Source organism: Mastomys coucha, unplaced genomic scaffold (assembly GCF_008632895.1).
Source record: "Mastomys coucha isolate ucsf_1 unplaced genomic scaffold, UCSF_Mcou_1 pScaffold2, whole genome shotgun sequence".
NCBI classification, from domain to species: domain Eukaryota; kingdom Metazoa; phylum Chordata; class Mammalia; order Rodentia; family Muridae; genus Mastomys; species Mastomys coucha.
The window spans coordinates 19,502,939-19,523,009 of record NW_022196902.1 but is presented as its reverse complement, the minus strand read 5'-3'; the positions used below and the strand labels follow the sequence as shown (position 1 = coordinate 19,523,009).

At 38.4% G+C, this 20,071-nt stretch overlaps 1 protein-coding gene across 3 annotated transcripts in view; it reads right to left on the bottom strand.

Moving 5' to 3' along the window:
- Nucleotides 1-9,772: 9,772 nt before the first annotated feature.
- Arhgap18 (Rho GTPase activating protein 18) overlaps nucleotides 9,773-20,071 on the bottom strand; it is a 136,889-nt gene continuing 126,590 nt past the window's right edge. For all 3 annotated transcript variants that reach the window (XM_031380656.1, XM_031380658.1, XM_031380657.1), the window contains exons 13-15: nucleotides 15,715-15,839; nucleotides 11,875-11,936; nucleotides 9,773-11,313 (exon numbers count right to left, since the gene is read on the bottom strand). In XM_031380656.1, coding sequence (XP_031236516.1) covers nucleotides 11,222-11,313; nucleotides 11,875-11,936; nucleotides 15,715-15,839 — 279 coding nt within the window. In that variant the 3' untranslated portion in view covers nucleotides 9,773-11,221. The remainder of the gene's footprint in view (nucleotides 11,314-11,874; nucleotides 11,937-15,714; nucleotides 15,840-20,071) is intronic.

Here is a 20,071-nt window from a genome sequence, read left to right as displayed (position 1 = left end):
TCTACATCTGTGTTAGTCAGGTATTGTCAGAGCCTCTCAGGAGATAGCTATATTTAGGCTGGCTTGCCTTCCTTCAGTCCCTGCTCCATAGTTAACTGAGATAACATCTTTTGTGAATGTACTATAACAAACATATGAGATGTGATTAGCTTAAGTATCCATAAAATGTAACTTAAAACAGCAAAGTATCATTTCTTTAAACATGAAATTAGTGAATATAAAAAAAATGAGGGAGAAACATTAGATCTCACTCAACTACTCTTAATAGAAATATTAATTACTTTGATGATATATGCAATGAGACCTTCAAATATTTGTCTCTTCTCTCAGTCATGACTGTATGGTATACATCTTAGAAATTGAAAAAAAAATGCACGCTCATAACATCCATATAGAAAACTATACTGGCTGGTTTTGTTTGCCAACTTGACACAGGCTGGAGTTATCACAGAGAAGAGAACTTCAGTTGGGGAAATGCCTCTAGGAGACCCAGCCATGGGGCATTTTCTCAATTAGTGAGCAAGGGGGTAGGACCCTTGTGGGTGGTGCCATCCCTGGGCTGGAAGTCTTGGATTCTATAAGAGAGCAGGCTGAGCAAGCCAAGGGAAGCAAACCAGTAAGGAACATCTCTCCATGGCCTCTGCTTCAGCTCCTGCTTCCTGACCTGCTTGAGTTCCAGTCCTGACTTTCTCTGGTGATCAACAGCAATGTGGAAGTAATCTGAATAAACCCTTTCCTCCCCAACTTGCTTCTTGGTCATGATGTTCGTGCAGGAATAGAAACCCTAAGACAAAAACCATTACAAAATTCAATTTGTAGGGGATTGCAAAGTCTGTCATCAATGGGAGGAGAGGCCCTTGGCCCTGTGAAGGTTCTGTGCCCCAGTGTAGGGGAATGCCAGGGCCAATAAGTGGGAGAGAGTGAAGTGGCAAGCATAGGGAGGGGGAAGGCAACAGGGATTTGTTCTTGTGTTTTTTGGTTTTTTTTTTTTTTTTTTTTTTTTTTGGAGGGGAAACTGGGAATGGAGAAATCATATGACATGTAAATAAAGAAAATATCTAATAAAAATTCAGTTTGTTTCAAACTATACACTCTCAAAAACTAGTAGATCATTATAAATAACTGTAATTAAACCACCATGATTTCTGTCACATAATGAATATTCAAAGGACTGAAAGAAATACAAACTGTTACTGTAACTATAGTATTTTATTCCAATTTATATTCATGCAGAAAATGCCTTCTGTGTGTTTACACACATGTTGACCTATATACATATATATGAGAATAAAATATTATTGGATTTATAAAACCTAAATAATGCCTACCCAGTGACAATTAGAGGAAAATATACCTAAAATATTCAGTAAGAATCTGTTTGCAATAAAATTTAAATTTTGAATAACTATCAAAATTTGAAATATTTTTGTTTCATTGACATCAACATGTATTTTGGATATGGATAAACATAACTTTTTCATATAGTGGAATGCATTACTTTTGGATGACCTTCTAAGGAGATAGAAGTATGAAACCCAAGTAAAAGAATTATGAAAGCATTTTTATTAATTAGGTTTCAGTCATTTAAAAACATTTTATCAAATCACTGTGGTGTATTTATTCTTCTTGAAATACATTAAAGTCTTAGTTTTATAAATTGTAAGGGGCATGCTAAGAACAGCCTGATATAGCTGTCTCCTGAGAGGCCCTGACAGTACCTGACTAATACAGAAGTAGAGGCTCACAGCCATCCACTGAACTGAGCACAGGGTCCCCAATGAAGGAGTTAGAGAAAGGACCAATGGAGCTGAAGGGTTTGCAGCCTCTTAGGACGAACAACAATATAAACTAACTAGTACCCTCAGAGCTTCCAGGCACTCAACCACCAACCAAGGAGTACACATGGTGGGACTGATTGCTCTGGCAGCATGTGTATAGTAGAGGATGGCCAAGTCGGTCATCAATGGGAGGAGAGGCCCTTGGCCCTGTGAAGGTTCTGTGCCCCAGTGTAGGGGAATGCCAGGGCCGGTAAGCAGGAGAGGGTGGGGTGGTGAGCAGGGGGAGGGGGGAGGGCACAGGGGTTTGTTTTTGTTTATTTTTGTTTTATTTTATTTTTCGGGGAGGGAAACTGGGAAAGGAGATATCATATGTCATGTAAATAAACAAAATATCTAATAAAAAAAGAACAAAATGTTTAGCTGTCTTTGAAAAGTTTGCAAGGTGACTGATGAGTATGTCTTGGCTTTCAACTTAACTACCCCTGGAGTAGAGGCCTACTTATGAGGTAGTTTTGCTTAATAATTTGATGTGGAAAGAACCAATTCTAATCTGGATCTTTGAGGTGAGAAGATATATGTTTAATCCAGATCTGAGCTGGAAAGACACATCTATAATCTGGGATTCTTTTTATGGTGGAAGCCTACATAAAGGAGGTGGAAGAAGTAAGCTCTTGTTCTTGGCCCCCTCACTAGTTCTACATTCCTTTACTGGCATTAAAACCTTCTTCAGGAGTCAGGCTTATATAAAGATCACCTGAGACATCCAATCTTGTGTTGTGAGAAACTATTAGATTTCCTGGATCTTCCATCCGTAGGTAGCCACTGTTGGATTAGCTGGACCATAGCCTGTAAGTCATTCTAATAAACCGTATCTACCTCTATCTATATCTGTATCTGTATCTATATACATATAGAGATAAATAGATAGATAGATAGATAGATAGACAGACAGACAAACAGATATATAGATAGATAGATAGATAGATAGATAGATAGATAGATAGATAGATAGATACATACATACATACATACATACATACATACATACATACATACATAGAGTCATTCTATAAGTTATGTTACTCTGGAAAACCCTGAGTAATAAAGTGACATCTTAGGTGGAGGTTAAGTGGAAACATCTGAAGAGCAGAATTCTAGAGCATCTAATGAATTGTTTACATTTCAACAACTAAGCATGGGAACAAAAGTTTTGTAGTGCACTCATTTTCATCCTTGTTTGGAGTGGCATCAGAATTTACCTAGTGTGTGCTCCCTAGGTTTTACTAAATAAACTAACATGTGTCAAGAAACAACCCTTAGTACAATATAGTTATAGTGAAGACTGAGAATAGGAATTTTTTTTATTTAATTTTTTTATTATTTTTAATTTGCTTACAAAGTATGATCTTTCCCTGTGGGTTTTCATACATATTTCATTTGGGCTAGTCTCTCTCATTTGCCTTCTCATCCCTCTAGCCTCTTCTCTGTTATGCTGTTTGCACCCAGTATAAAAAGTTACTAACATGAAATATGCTTTAGTGCATCTGTGTGATCCACTCTTACTAAAGACCAACTTCCCAATAAGCACATTTTTAGAACCATTTAATTTAAACTTGGAAAGCCACTTAAACATAAAATGTCATGAAACCAAAATATAAATAAGTGATTTCTTAAGATTTGGCAAAATCTTGGAGATAATTCTCATATTTGGCACAGTCAATTTTCTTAAAAAGTTAATTATTTGGGTGTATGGAATAGTTTAGTTGGAAGAGTGCTTGTCTAGCATGAGCAAAACCTTGCTTCACCAGCACCATATGAACCTGGCATGGTGGTCCATACTTATATTCACAGGACTTGGGAGGTAGAGATAAGAGGTTTTGAGATTCAAGATCATCCTCCACTATATAGTTAGGGCTATAAGAGACACCGTCTTTTTTTTTTTAATTACTTTAAGTACTACTTTAGAGAGGAGGCCTTCATTAAAATTTTCGAATTAACTAAATACAGAAACGCAGCCCATTCAAATGTTAGAAAACTCTACATAAAAACTATTTTCAGATGATATGCAAAATATCAAAGAATTCTCCCTGAAAAGAGCCTTGTTTCCACTGTGCCCCATCCAGCAATCACACCTAAGTTCCTATCTTCCTGTTCCTGCCTGCATCTTGCTCTATAGTAAAACAGGGGTTCCCATCAGTCCCAAGTACACTAGACCTACTGTAGAAGGTTTACCCTGAATTCTATCTCTACTCTAACACTTCCAGTTCAATTCTTGTCTTACTCTTTTCCTAAGTATCTGGCACAGCCAGTCGATTCCTTTGTTGAAACTCTTATTCTTGGCATCTCTGCGTTTTACTCCTTTCAGATTATTATGGTTCCGAGATAGTGCTTAGCTGTCTCTTGCACACCCCCACTTAATTACTGCACCCAGCAAGTATTATCTAAATATGCATCTTTCAAAAAATACTTCTTGAAAGACCTTGCCTTTTTTTAACCTTTATCCACCCCTCACCTCAAGCTTCACACATTATTTTCTCTCTGTATCTTTTTTCTCAGTTTCTCCCTTCCTCTTTCCCTCCCTCCCTCCATCTTTCAGTCCTTTCATCTCCAATCAGTAACTCACTCTAGTCTGAGATTGGTTGAAAGGCAACATCCTTCATCCTCAGAGTCATTTGAATTTTTTTGCTTATTATTTGGTAATGCTATACCTGCCCTGTCTCTCTTGGAGTCCCCCAGATTCTTGACTCTAACCATACAGCATAATCCTTCCTTACTCTCACTATCCACTGCACAGGTCTAATTTTGAGCCTCATTCTTTTGGACCCGATCTAATCTTTCACATCATGAATGATTTGGCAGCTTATATACTCATGTCCCTGTTATCACTTAGGCAGCTGCTATCACCCTTTCTTTAAATTCTCAGTGTATTTTATCGTACCGTTAGTTATGCATGCATCTGCCTTCATCAAAGCAGAGTCTGTTTGTAAAGAATGTATTCACCACGTCTCCAATCCACAAGTCTAAGCATAATTTCCCTATGGAAATGCATCATGCAATTGCATTTTCCATTACCAAAATATGACCACAGTATAATATATAGTAAACATCAAAATGTATGGAGGAAGAAAAGAATGGCAGAAGGGAAAACATGATGGCCACATTTTTTTCTTAACCAATAACACTATTTGTAATACTGTCTAAAGAACTCAGTACCTTAAGGCATTATCTAGTATACCTAATAATTCCTTAATTCTTTATGCTTCAGAATCAAACATGTTGCTTTTAAGAGGCTGAGGCAGAAAAATCCTGAGTTCAAAACAGCATGGGAGACATAATATAACCTTCATCTCAAATAAATGAATAAATAAGATCATAAAATGTGCTAGGCATGTTTCTTAGCAGTATAGTGTAACATGCAAAATGCCCTGAGTTCAATTCTAGGGACCAAAGTAAATAAGCAAATGAAATAAAGCATGATAGTTTCTTCCCTCTCAGCATAAAGACAAGTGTGAGAATAAATGAAACACAACCTACAACATGTTTCAAAGGAAATGTATTATGTCTGACTCATGTTCTTGGACTGTTTTGCCAAACTACATGATACAAGCAGGCAACGGTAAGATGCCCATGATACCCCTGCCCCCCGACCTTTTTGTACCTGTAGCATGGCTATAGGAAGGTGAGAAAAAAGTAAATAATAACTGCAGAACTTCTAAGAATTATGCTAGGGTCATTCTCCTTATGAATCTCTCTATAAGGGATGTGCCTTGTTCTCAGTGGCTGCTAGTTAGAGGGGAAGATGACCTAAGCAGAGAGGACATGAAAATTCTCATTTTATAAGGGTTATAGGAGATGCAAGAAGACACAGAGCTGAACAGCTGAGAGGTGGTAGGGGTTAGACATCAAAAGCAGGATAAACAGGAGTGGAGGCTCTCCCTGAGGTATGTCTGAGTTGCTTTAGTTGAGAAATAGAGACTTAAAAGTTCAGGATGAAAGCCTTACTAGACGAAGTCAGTGTCTTGGCTTCAGGTAGAAGCACCTCAAGTGTCTTTCCTGGCAGCCAATTGCTTTCATTCATACTAGGTGCACATGTATATGAAAATAACCTGACTCCCTTCAAAGAAAACTTAAAGAGATAAGGAAGTGGTCACAATGGGAAGAGGGTTCTCTCATTTCCTCTGACACCCACTTCTGATCAGAGGTAGGCTGATAGAGGTAGGTAGAGTTAAGAGTCACAATGGGAAGAGGGTTCTCTCATTTCCTCTGACACATACTTCTGATCAGAGGAAGGCTGTTCCACACAATACTTGTGGTCACAGTGAAAAGAGAAGGTGATGCCAAGTCCAGATTCCAGGTTGAGGTGCCAGAAGAAGTAGAAGGGAAATGATGTCTACTGTGTATTAAGAATGGAATTTGAGAGGTCATTGGCCCATGAAAGCCAGGAGAATAAATTGGGATCATAGTCAATGGGAGAGTTGACACAAGATGCCCAGTGTCCTCTTAGGCATAGCAAGTGCAAAAAATAAAATAAAATAAATAAGATATAGGTTTGCTTTTTCCCTATGCTTCCAGGTCGGACATGATGAAAGAGAACTGTGCCAACTGGCAATCTTCATTATAAATGAAGCAAATGTCCTTTAGTGTTGGGCTGAGCTCATGTGAAGTGGAGAAAAAGATGTTTTATCCAACTGGCAATGGAACCAATCCTCAAAGGAAGATGTGGTTCTACAGACGTCCAGGAAAATGGCTTGGCCTTTGACCTAGAGCCTGGAGCAAGATGAAGGGGAGGAGCACAGTCCTTAAGTATCTAGGGAGGAAGTGATTCCTAATGTGGAGAAAGTAATATAAGAGATACTGTGAGAATTTCCTAACAGGAGGACCATACTCTTCTCAATATAGTTGTTACCCTAGTCCCTGGTTTCTTTGTTTATTCTAATCTGGTGTTAATATGTCTACTACACTTGTGTTCTATATCAAGGGGAAACAAAGATCACTAGCATGATATTGTGAGAATTCTTATGGTACAGTTCTGATAGTTATTATAATAACCACTAATAAGAATACTGTCATTTATGTTATCGGGTAAGTATGCTGCCAAGCTCTTGGCACAGATGTATTATAATAAGCTACCAAAAGTTGAATATTCCCATTAACTACACAAAACAAAAAAATGAAGCTCAGGTAAAAACTGTGCCCAAAGTTACACTAAAATAGTTCATATTGTCTCTTGTACCTATGACAGTTTTTTCTCTAAACAGTAAATAAACTTCAAAACATCAACTAGGCCAGAATGCCTGCCCCTGAAGTTAGTCCCACTTATAGGGTTCTGTATGTAGCAGTAGCACACCTTATGGGAACTTAGCCCTGCTATAATCACTCCTAATATTTTCAATTATTCATCAAGACCAACAGAGGTAAATCCCTCCATCTATCAATCCTAACTCATTTGAGCTACAAGGGGGATCTTATATGACTTTAGTGCCTTTCTGTGACTTCTCATACACTATAATCTCTTACTTGAGGGGATGTTTCTTTCTGATATTTTTTTGCTTCATTCATTTCCAAGATTCAATACCAGGAATTTCTAGGACTCCATTTCCTGTTTTCTCTGTAAAAATCCACATTCGCTCCCTTGACCTCAGCTAAGAGCACATTTAATCTAGACCCCACCTGACAAAGAGCCAAGCAAACATCTCGAGATTGGAGATTCTTGTCTCCTGCCAGAGAGGCCCAAGGCTCTGCCTTCTCTGTGCACAGTGAGCATGATGCATCCTTTCTTCACAGTTATAGCTTTTGCCAATAGTGTGTCCTTACTGACTGTTCTGACACAAGCAATGAATTGCCACACTCCCAACCCAAGACTCATGATCTTGGAATTGCTTTTGCATTTCCCTCTCTGACCTTTGTTTCTTTCTCTGGCCCTGAGTCCACTCCAGCAACACTGTTGACAAAGCACATTCCTATGGTGGACCTTGGCCCTAAATGTTCCCTTTGTTTAAAGTGTCATTCTAAATATTCACCAGAAAAATCTCGTCTTTGTCCAAATCTTTGTTTAGTTGTAACTATTCCAGGAGACCACTCATTTTATGCCCTCATAGGCAGCCTTGTCCTACTGGCCCCTTTGCTTCTTTATACCCCTGCTATCTTCAGCACCTTTCCTTATACTCTGTAGCTCTATTCACTTATTTTGTTTAGTTTCTTTCTTGTCTCCATTATTAAAATGTGACTCCAATAGGATCAATGCCTCTGATTATTTTGTCTACTGAGGAATCTCAAGTGCACAGCCTACTTGTCATATATATATGAATGAGAGAAAGAGAAAGAAGTCTCCAATAATTATTTGTTGGATGAAGAAACATGATGTATATACTAAGACACATAGAAATAAAACTCTCCTATTTCTGAGTTTCTTACCCATAGCCTTCTGGTTTGTCTCACAACACTTTTACTTAAACAAGACATTACTGAAAGTTTAATTCTGGGTCTGATATACCTGTCAAATATTCATTCAATGGATTAAGTACTAAAAGCAGACAAATTCATTAAAACACACACACACACACACACACACACACACACACACACACCTCTGATGTTTATTATCCTTACAATTCTGGAATGACTAACTCATCAAACAGAGCTCCACAGTGTTATCATCTAACTGCTGTAGGTGCCTGGCACCGAGTCATAGTAAAACATGTATGAACGCCTGCCTGTTCGTATCTAAAACATCTTTCTTAGGATTCAAAAGAATCTCTGCCCAATACTGCCACCTACTGACAAGCAGGTGGGAAATCAGGACAACAACAAAGTGAAAACCAGTTCTACAAACTAGAGAAAACAATGAACTTTTCCCAGAGATGGTCAACAAGAAATTTATATCAATCCCCCTTAACTACACTAAATCAAAGTTGTACAAGTGAAAGAAAATGGCAAGGACTAAAATTATCTTGAAGTATTATGCCAATGAGTGAGGTGGCCAAGCAGGGAAGCAAGAAAAGGACGATGGGAACAGGAAATTCAACTCATAGGTGGCAGGGTAAACACCGACTCTCAGAGTTTTCATCAGCAACAAGAGCTCAAAGATTTGAGACTCAAAGCAAATGTTTCTTTTCACAGTACTGTCCCTTCCTTAGCCAAACAGATGCTCACTGAAATTAAAACCAAATATATATGCATATACACATGTATATATGTATATATATGTAAACAACTCACAGTAAAATCATTTGCATTAATGGTAGGACATGTACCAAGTAGAAGCAAATATATGTATGTATGTATGTACCTATGTATATGATATATATGAAGTAGATGCATATATTACATTATATTACATTATAGATATGATATGTGTATATATGTATGTATGTTGTTTACATATACCATTCAGTACCAGTGCATTTAGACCATGAGTTCTAGGAATGGCTGAGAATAAAACAGACTTTCTATTTTCCTCATCAAAGCCTGGGCACTCTTCTTCAGCCTACCCAGGCTGTCAAAGCCTGGGCACTCTTCCTCCAGCCTACCCAGGCTGTCAAGCAGTATGGTAACAATCATTTGACACATGTTCTAGAAACATTTCTTTCTATCACTATCCTGACTCTTGTTGCCTGTAAAAAGCCCTAACTGTTTCAAGTACATAATTTTTCTTCAGAATTGTTCATCGTTTACATTAAATCAACAATGAAAAATTTATTAAACAGGAAATAAATATATTCTTATAATTAAAAAAAAGTGTTTTGAAAGCTTTAAAAGATAGATATTAATGTAAGGGGTGCAGGAAAAGAAACCTAAAAAAAAAAAAAAAAAGAATTAAGGTTTTCTCAAATGTCTTCTGAATTTAAAATCTACACAGGAACATAGAACCAATAAAGAGTAGTAATAAATAGTACTTAATTACATTGAAAATAGACTGTTAATTAAAATAATTTAAACAGACAAACATAGACATGTGAACATACTTCTGTAGAAGTAATAATTCCAAGAGAAGATTGCTTAGAAAAAGTCATTTAATTATAACATTATTTTAAGTACAAAAAGCAATGGCACGAATCCCCATGGCATAACCAAAGCACCCATTCCTGGCACTGCCAAAGCGCCCATCCACAAGACGCTCTCACTATTGTATGGTCAACACTTCCCTGTTCTCATAAACAACACTTTCCTTCCTTGAATGGCATCGAGAGCTTCTGAGGATGTGTACATGGCTTCCCCCAAAGAACTACAGTGTCATCAATACTCCGGTGCTTCATCCACACATACCACCTTTCATCAATGACACTCTACCCTTATAAAATAGTGAACATTGCTCTTATTTCATTTCTCTTATTCACAGCAGAGGTCCATGTTCTGTCACAGTGTGGTCTGTGCACGAAAAAGCCTTGGGGATAATACTTTCCACAGCATCTGAACAAACTGACTCAGATTCTTTAAAATACAAACACTGGCAAAACCTTCTTCACATAAATGATTGTCACTCTCTGAAGACTCATTCTGGCAGGAGGGAAAGTAGCATTTTATAATGTATTCTCCAATTGTTCCAGGTTATACTATCATGGTCTGTATAATGTTGCCAAGAAACTTGATATGTGACTTTTCAGATTCTATGTGAAAGAGTGTTGTACACACAAAGTGATCTGGCTTTTCCCATTGTGCTCATAGATGACTCAGTTAGTCCATGTGGCTCCATATTGTTTCTCCTGAGTGTTTAAACATTTAATGCTTTGGTGATAATTAGAAGGTCCTGGCAGGCTGGGTCTTGATGATGGATACAGCTTTGTGCAAATAATTCCTATAAGCTCAAAACCCAACTGCCTGCATTGTTTAGACAGATGATTAGAAGCCATGAATACTAACATTCCATAGTAACAAGAATACTGCTGAGTTATCTTTGCCTTCATAGCTTTCCATACCTGTTATTAACTATCTCTTTCTGGTTAAAAAGCAAATTTCATCAAGGGAAGGTAAGTAGGGAGAGGTAAGAAAGGGGAGACAACATTCTTAAAGTGTAATTAACCCAAAACTCTATTAGTAAATCTATAAGTAAAGAGTATTTCATCTGCTGGGGATATCACTAGGTGTCCTAAAGCACTTGCCCACTATGAACCAAGTTCTCATTCAATACCTAGTACTAAAAAGAAAAAAAAAAGTGGTAGAGAAATTATTTCATACAAAAGAAAGCTATCACATATGAACACATTTTAAATTGTGCATAAACAGCCCACAAACTTATTAAGCCTCTTTTTTCTTACTCCAAAAATATTTGTTTTCTAATAATAACAACAATAATTGTGGAAGCCACAAAAAAGTCTATATTTTTAAGACTTGAGGGTGTCACTTTGTAATAATTGGGTACAGCTGAATAGTTAAGAAACCTGTTACTTTTATTTACCCTCTTGACCCAGCAAGAATGATGACATGTCTATCCTTGGGGTAGTTATCTACATTGGCTTGGATTTTATGACCCACTCAGCATTTGGGTTCAGTTGGTACAAGTCCTTCATGTACGTATCATCATTGAGGCAACGTTCACCTGTAAAGGAGATGTGGTGTCAGTTAACACAGTAAGCTAAATCATAAAACTATACCAATGGCTTAAGAGCTTATATTTCAAAGTCTTTATCACTCACTCATCCTGGTTTCTCATGACAACATTCAAAGGACTAGCCTGGGCATTGAAAAAGTCAATTGGGTAGTCTAGTCATTCTCTAAATGTCAGAATCAAATTAAATTAAGATGTGGAAAATGCTTTGTGTGATGGACATTAAATGCTTCATTAAAACCATGCCCACCTTTATTAGACATAGCAGTCATTTTTAATCCAGCCAAGAAACCACAGTAATTTCCAAGACCTAACAGTGAAAGGAACAGTCAAATTTGCAAAGGGTGAATTCGAATGACTATGTAAACAAAAGGAGCTCAAAAAAGAGGCCCCAGGAAGAACGATCAATCTACCCAACAAACCCATATCAACCAGCAACTGTCTTCGGCTTGCTATGATTGCTTTCAAATACAGCAACATTTTTATTCCACAGATATAAATCATCATATCAATCATTGGCAACATCACCACATAAAATGAAATTGTGCTTACCAATATTTCCTCCAATTTCATACAGGAAAACTTCTCCTTCCTTGAGTGTCTGGGCAACCCCACTATCAGGGACAAAACAAACTGATTAGTTGCATTATCAAACAGCTTACAGATAAATGCATTTAACAGGCTGGGTAATTCTAGCCAGCATAGAAAATTCATAACTCAGATATTCTACAGTTATACACTTTTGTATTTTTCCCCTTCATTAAATGTGCCCAACAGATAATAATAGTGTCACATGTGGAAATGAAATAAATAGAATCAGATATCTAAAGGCAAACGGATAAATCAATATCTAAATTTATAAACAACAAAAACCCAAGTTAATACAACATTGGTATTGCATGATTATTAATATGATTATCTGTTTCTGTATAGGCCAAGGCTCTGACTCAGCTTTCTTACTGTGCTTAGTATTCATCATGAGACCATGTAAGAGGACAGTAGCAGTGTACCAGATGACCAAAAGCAACGGAGACCTGTCCCATAGGCCGTTCAAATGGGAGGGGTTTCCACCCATACAGTGCAGAAGAAAGCACGCGGGGCTTGACTCCACTCAGTGTGCTGTTTATACATTTACATTATTCAAAGAAAGGACTTTCCCTATCTACCATAAAAAGCTGTTGTAGCTTAAGCCCATAGATACATTCTGCCATGTTTTGATTTTACGTAGTATGTCCACTAATGGGAACCTCTCGCTACTCCATAACCGTATATGGTTTTTGGTTTTACATATCAGTTACAAAAGTAAACACTTCTAAAATATTAAGTGCACAATATGCAAAAATCTCCCAATTCAGCAATTTTTGTAAGAAATTCTATAAAAAAAATTCTATAAAAGTCTATCTTCATAAATCTGATAAAACTTTAGAGCCAAACTTCATATTTCTAGGAGGAAGCTCCAGAATTTGCTTTTAAAATCCTCTGTGGGTTAGGTGGACAGAGAAGTTGTGTGTTGCAACAGGTCCAGAGCAGAGGGTCTAAAGAGATGACTCAGCAGTTAAGAACACTGATTATCATGGCAGAAGACTGGGTTCAATTCCCAGCACCCACGAGGCAGCTTAGAACCAGCTATAGCTCCATTCCCACGGAATCAACCATCCTCTGTGGGCCCTCCATAGACAATGTACATACACAGTATAGACATACTCAAAACATACACAAATGTTTTCAAGGCTAGAGGAAATATATCGTGTAAGCAGGAGGAAAATAAGCAACTCTGACTCTACTAGGGCTATGAGGACTTCCTAGAATAAGCACAGCTTTTCTAAGCACTTCGTGGTTCTCTGGTTATTTCATCCTCCCAGAACCATGCCCACTGCACCTGTCTGCCCAGGGCTGTGTCCATACTCACACTTAAAACTGCTGCCTTGTATACCAACCAACAGTCACACTCTGATTTCAGCTAAGAGGTAAACCCCAAAGGAATATTATAAAAGACTTGATATTTTTAAGAACCTAGTCCAATATTGCTCTTAGAGCTAGTTTCAAGTGTCGACACAGTTCTTTCGTTTTCCAGAAAGCTTAAACAATTTTTCTGGCACCTGATAGCTTTCATATAAGATCAACAAATTCATAACAAAATGAGAGGCATCAATATTTTATCAAAGACTGATGGGTGAAAGGCCAATGTTTTGTAGTTTTTGGTCTGGTGTATGCTCATTGGCTTGGGCTGAGATAGACAGACAGGGAATGCTGAGGGAAAGTGAGCTAGCTTCCTGACTGTTCCAAACAGATGGGATAAAAATGAGAAAAAGTACAGATTGGAGTAAAAACACAATACAGATGCTAACTGGGGGCTGCTTAAGCCATGACTAATGTATAACATGGTGTCTTAGTTAGGGTTTTACTGCTGTGAAAAGAAACCATGACCAAGACAAGTCTTATAAAGAACAACATTTAATTGGGGTCGGCTTAAAGGTTCAGAGGTTCAGTCCATTAAGGCAGCATGGCAGCATCTAGGCAGGCATGGGGCAGGAGGAATTGAGAGTTCTACATCTTCATCTAAACGCTGCTAACAGAATACTGGCTTACAAGCAGCTAGGGTGAGGGTCTTATAGCTCACACCCACAGTGATACACCTACTCTAACCAGACCACACCTTCTAAAGTGCCACTCCCTAGGCCGAGCATATACAAACCATCCCAGCATGCATTTGAATATAAGGACTAGCATTTCTGGTTGCACCTATAGTATTAAAGTCACATTTGAATGCATTGTACAACTTCATAAGGAGTTACAATTGAAACATATAAGTAGGGAAGATGAACAGAAGTCCTTGGAGCTTATAGGAGGCTCCTGTCTCAAGTCATCAGGATCTCCACTCTGGGAAGAAAGGAACAAGTACATGGAGGAAAGAAAGGTCAAAGGTGGTATCTATAGGTCAAAGGTGGGGTCAAGAGAGGAAGCTAGTTGACTTTATTGTATCAGAGACACTCAAGGGAGAAAAGGTCTATGTGAGAAATCCAAATGCACCCAGACCCTAATTCTGAGTTATTCAACTCAAGGGTTTAATGCCAGTGTAACTCCCAGAGCTGGGTCAAATATATCCCCTGGCTGAGCTCCTATCAGTGAAACAGAAGGAATGATAGTATTTGCTGCAGACTTCCACTTTCATTCTCCCAACTTACGCAGTGGGGAATGGGTGGTTGTTTTAAGGTTTCTACTCCTGCTAACACCTAGCAGAGTTTCAAAGTAGAGATATTAACATAAGGTACTTTGTTGGGGCCTCAGCACATAACCTGACTGAAGCTCCCCATTGTGAGGATGATCAAAAACCCCAATGAAAGACCAAGAGGACTAGTACTTATACTGAGCTGCTAATACTCTGGACTTTTAAAAAGAATTTCAGATTAAAATTCTTGGTTGGTAAGATGGCACAGTGGGTAAAGGAGTTTCTTGCACAAGCCTTTTGACCTGAGTTTAGCCCTTAGGATCCACATCAGGGTAGAAAGAGAGAAAGGACTCCACAAATTTGTATACACACACACACACACACACACACACACACACACACACACACACACACCCATATACACATACATTTTTTTAAAATAGAATTTTAATTTCATAGCATAAATAGGAATGTCACTAAAGGTAACTTACACTAAAAATAAGTTATTTAAATGAGAGAAGCTATAGGACCCCTCAAATTCAAGATAGGCTGAATGGAAACCAGAGATTACAAGGCATACAATGAGAAGGAGGAGCTTTCTGAGGACTGTATAGTATGTGCCCCAGTGCAAAGGAGGACAAGGTCCTCCCAATGAGAACAGCTTGTTCTCTTCTTCTAACTTCAGACCTCAGGGGACTGGGTGTCCTTTGCAATCACCCAAATTTTCAGTTTTCAAATTGGAACATTTCTTTCTTATTCATTAAATTTCATAGAGAAAGTTACATCTTCATTTTAATCCTGCTGCATCCTAATTAGCAATCTTTGTAACAGCCTACAAACAGTAATTAACCTCCAAGCAAGTGCTCTAGAAAGACCGTTGTGTAGTTTCATTTGCCAAGTTCACTGTAGACAAATGGTGAAGGGCTGCTCACATAGGCTGCCTAAAACAACTTCAACTTGCACACAGTCTACCTGAATATTCTTTCCAAGGGTTTAATTGTCAACTCTGCTCTGCTGTTCATATGGTAACACACACACACACACACACACACACACACACACACACACACACACACAGAGTTGGAAGAGGGAAGGAGGGAGGGAGAGAGAAGGAAGGAAGAGCAAAAGAGAGAGAGAGAGAGAGAGAGAGAGAGAGAGAGAGAGAGAGAATATAAAAATATAAAAGTGAGTTATCCCACAGAATAATTAAAACAGGCCTCTACCTTTCTTGGCTGAGAAACCTGGCAAGCACATCGCTGGCTTTTAGTTCTTCAGTTAGCTGTATTGCCATGGAAACTTTTGAAAGATGGGGAGCTTGCACTCGAATCACTCCCTGAGGAACGTCAGCCTGCAAAGCAATAATGACACTGGAACAGAGCTGACAGCAGCTGGAACATGTAACTGTACAATGCGTTGTATGGCAAGTGTGTTTAACTACTACTCAGTTAACTCCACTGCATAAAACCTTAACTACTGTATAATGTAATTTGCTAAATTACATCAAACCTCAAATATCCTCTTAATGGTGATAGGGGAACTTTATAATGCCTGTGCAGTAATGCTTAATTATTTTTAAAGATGTAAAGAATGACAGCAATACCCATTACTGCCATGTTAAGTGCTGATTTCTGAGGACTGTCTACTGGAGAGTGCTTCCTCATGTAACAATTTATGAAACTGAATCAGAAAGAAGAAGCCACTCAGTTCTGTGCCTATGTGTGCTTTAACAAAACCTTCCCACCCAGTACCAAAATTTCCTCTATTTTTTTTATGTTCCTGGGTGGGAAAAAAGTAGACTTTCCTGATGCATTTGTACTGTATTTGCTTCCCACTTGGTTAATAAGCTTATTATACTTTTGACTTAAGAGAATCAATTCTAATCCCTCTGTCTTTGGATGTGCAGGACATTTTATGGATTTAGAGATACCAGTGAAACATTTTGACATTTGTAATACTAGAATGTCAGCTAAGGCGTTCAAAATAATAGGCTTAATTAATTCCTAAATGGTTTTGCTAAAATAAATACTAATTTATTATTTATAACCATATGTCTTAAATAGATTTGAGAACAGCATCCTCAAATCATGTTTAGATATAATTTCTTAAATATTATACATACCCTACTTAATTCAGCCAAACTTTACAAGCATCTACTGAGTGCTATGTTAGGTCTACTTACCTGCCAGATAGGAAAGATACATATCCTTTTCCATACATTACTTCTGTGCCTATTAAATGGATACGGTCTTGAGTGCCTTTTGGTTTTACTCATAAAGCATAAACATGTTACAGATGCTGTGATGTCTTTGGAAATTAAACAGAAGCATCCTTTTAGAACTAGGCAGAAAAAAAAGCATATGCCCCCAAACCATTTAAAATTGGTTCTCACTAACAGGAGAAATTTCATATTGGAGTGGCAGAGAAAAGCACCGTAGAAGAATGCCCAGCAAGCATGGGCACCAGCCATCAGGTCCAACCACATGCAGAGTCTCAGTGCCCTTCCATCTTGCAAATGTTGATCATGACTTCTCCTTTCTGGGGTACGTAATCTGTCCCAACTGCCTCAGTGTACTCTGACCTTGACATGACCCTGACCCCTCCTGAAAGCCCACTTTATGTTGAAACAAAGAGACAGACTTCTTTTATCTGTAACATGCTGGAAAATGAGCTACTTTCAACAGTCGATGGAACATTTCCTGTAGTGTGATATGGTGTGTGTATGTGGGGGGAGGGGTATGTGTTTCTTTGTGAGCAAGCATTAATGATGAAGCACAATTCATAGATCTTCTCCCCTGAGATTACTCTCTAGCTTCTTTTCTACTCTGAACATTCCACATAATGGCTTAGTCACAGCTATCTGTTTCGGTCATGGGAAACGGAAGACAATAAGCTGATACCAACAACTAGAATGTTGGCATGAAAACTGTAATTGAGACACTTGAAATACTGAGGCTGTATTCATAAGCCCCTGCTCACCTTGTCCACACAGTGACAGAAACCAACAGTGGTACTCTGAGTTAACATACTGTGCCCTTACTATTGCTTTGCACTTGGCCTGATTTGAAAACCAGGGTTTGCATAGAATTATGCACTTATGATGACGTTAAAATTAGGAAATCCTGGTTAATTAGTAATGACAAAGAAAGTCCTTTCCATGGTCACCTTTCATCCAGCCCTAGGGAATTAAAGGGTAGTGTGCACGGCTAAATTAAAATGCAAACACTTGAGGTGATGAAGATAGAATTCCATATTCAGAAGGTCAACAATGAGCCCTTTTCAAACCAAAATGAACTTGAAAAATAATACATTGTCAGAAAGAGCTCAACAGCATGGTGCCCTCAGCAGCTCCTAGCCTTTCCTCCCATATTTCCTTGTGGTTCACTTTCCTGTTTGGTGGGGAAAAAAATTTATCCTATCAGGTAGGTCCTGAGTCCGTGGGTGTATATCAACCAAACTTGTTCCAAGGCAAAATTAAAACACCTCAGACTCCACAGAAACTACCTACTCCACCATGATTCACAGAATCAAAGGAAAAAAAACTTAACAATATTTTCATCAAAACAATGGAATAATGACAGTAACATTTTTCTATACCAAGATATATCAGGATGCATTTTCTTTTTTCTTTTTCATTTTTATTGGTTATTTTATTTATTTACATTTCAAATGCTGTCCCACTTCCTGATTTCCCTTCCATAAATCCCCTATCCCAACACTCCTCACCCCTGCTTCTATGAGGGTGCTTTCCCACCTACCCACCCACATCTGCCTCACTGCCCTAGCATTCCCCCATGCTGGGGCATTGAGCCTTCACAAGACCATGGCCATCCTCTGCAGCTCGAGCCATGGGACTCTCCACATGTACTTTTTTGATTGGTGATTTAGTCCCTAGGAGCTTTGGGGAGTCTGGCTGGTTGATATTGTTCTTCTTCCTCTGGGGTTGCAAACTCCTTCAGCTCCTGCAGTCTTTGTCCTAACTTCTTCATTGGGTTCCCCATGCTCAGTCCAATGTTTAGCTGTGTGCATGTGCATCTGTATCTGTCTGGCTCTGGTACAGCCTCTCAGAGACAGTTGTATCAGGCTCCTGTCAGCAAGCGCTTCTTGGCATCAGCAATAGTGTCTGGGTTTGGTGTCTTCAGATGGGATGGATCCCTAGATGGGACAGTCTCTGGACAGCCTTTCCCTCAGTCTCTGCTCCACTCATTGCCCCTGCACTTCCTTTTGACAGGAGGAATTCTGGATTATTATTTTTGGGGTGGGTGTGTGGCCTCATCCCTCAACCAGGGGCCGTGCCTGTCCAATATATATGGTCTCTACAAGCTCTCTCTCCCCTTTGTTGGGTATTTTGGCTAGTGTCCTCCCTGTTGGGTCCTGGGAACATCTTGGGTCCCTGGCATCTGGGACTTCCTAGTGGCTACTCTCAGTTCCCCCTCCCCGACTGCTACACACCTCCTTTCAAATTCATGACCATCTATCTATATGTCTCCTCATCTCCTAGATATGTTAAGTCCATTTGCTTCATAATTTTCATTACTTTCAGTGTCTTTGTTTAGTTTCTGTTTCCATAATCTGTCCATTGGTGAGAGAGTACGTAGTATCCTTCCCCATCTTTTTTTGATAACTTTTGGTTGAAAGTCTATTTTATTGGATAGTAGAATTGCTATTTGAGCTTGTTTGTTTTTTTTTTTTTTTTTTTTTTTTTTTTTTTTTTTTTTTTTTTTTTTTTTACCAGCCTTTTATTTTGAGGTAGTGTCTGTCTTTGCCACTGAAACATATTTCCTGTATGCAGCAAAATGCTGGGTCCTGTTTACATATCCAGCCTGTTAGTCTATGTCTTTTTATTGGGGAATTGAGTCCATTGATGTTGAGAGATATTAAGGATCAATGATTGCTGCGTCCTGTTATTTTTGTGGTTGGAGGTGGAATTATGCTTGTGCAGTTCTCTTCTTTGGGGTTTGGTGTGAGATTGGTTTCATGCTTTTGCCTGGGTGTAGTTTTCCTCCTTGTGTTGGAGTTTTCCCTCTATTATCCTCTGTAGAGCTGGCTTGCTGGAAAGATACTGTTCCAATTTGGTTTTGTCATGCAATAGGTTTCTCTCTCTATGGTAATTGAGAGCTTTGCTGGGTGTAGGAGCCTAGGATGGCATTTTTGTTCTCTTAGGGTATGACATCTACCCAAGATCTTTTGGCTTTTAGAGTCTCTTGAGAAGTCTGGTATAATCCTGATGAGTCTCCCTTTATATGTTAATACTTGAGCTTTTTCCCTTACCACTTTCAAATTCATTCTTTGTTCTGTGCATTTATTGTTTTGATGAATTATGTGCTGGGAGGCATTTCTTTTCTGGTCCAGTCTATTTGGAGTTCTGTAGGCTTCTTGTATGTCCATGGGAATCTCTTTCTTTAGGTTAGGGAAGTTTTCTTCTATAATTTTATTGAAGATATTTACTGGCCCTTTAAGTTGGGAATCTTCACTCTCCTCTATACCTATAATTTCTTAGGTTCAGTTTTTTCATTGTGTCCTGAATTTTTTAAATGTTTTGAGTTAGGAGTTTTTTGGTTTTTTTTTTTTTTTTTTTTTTTT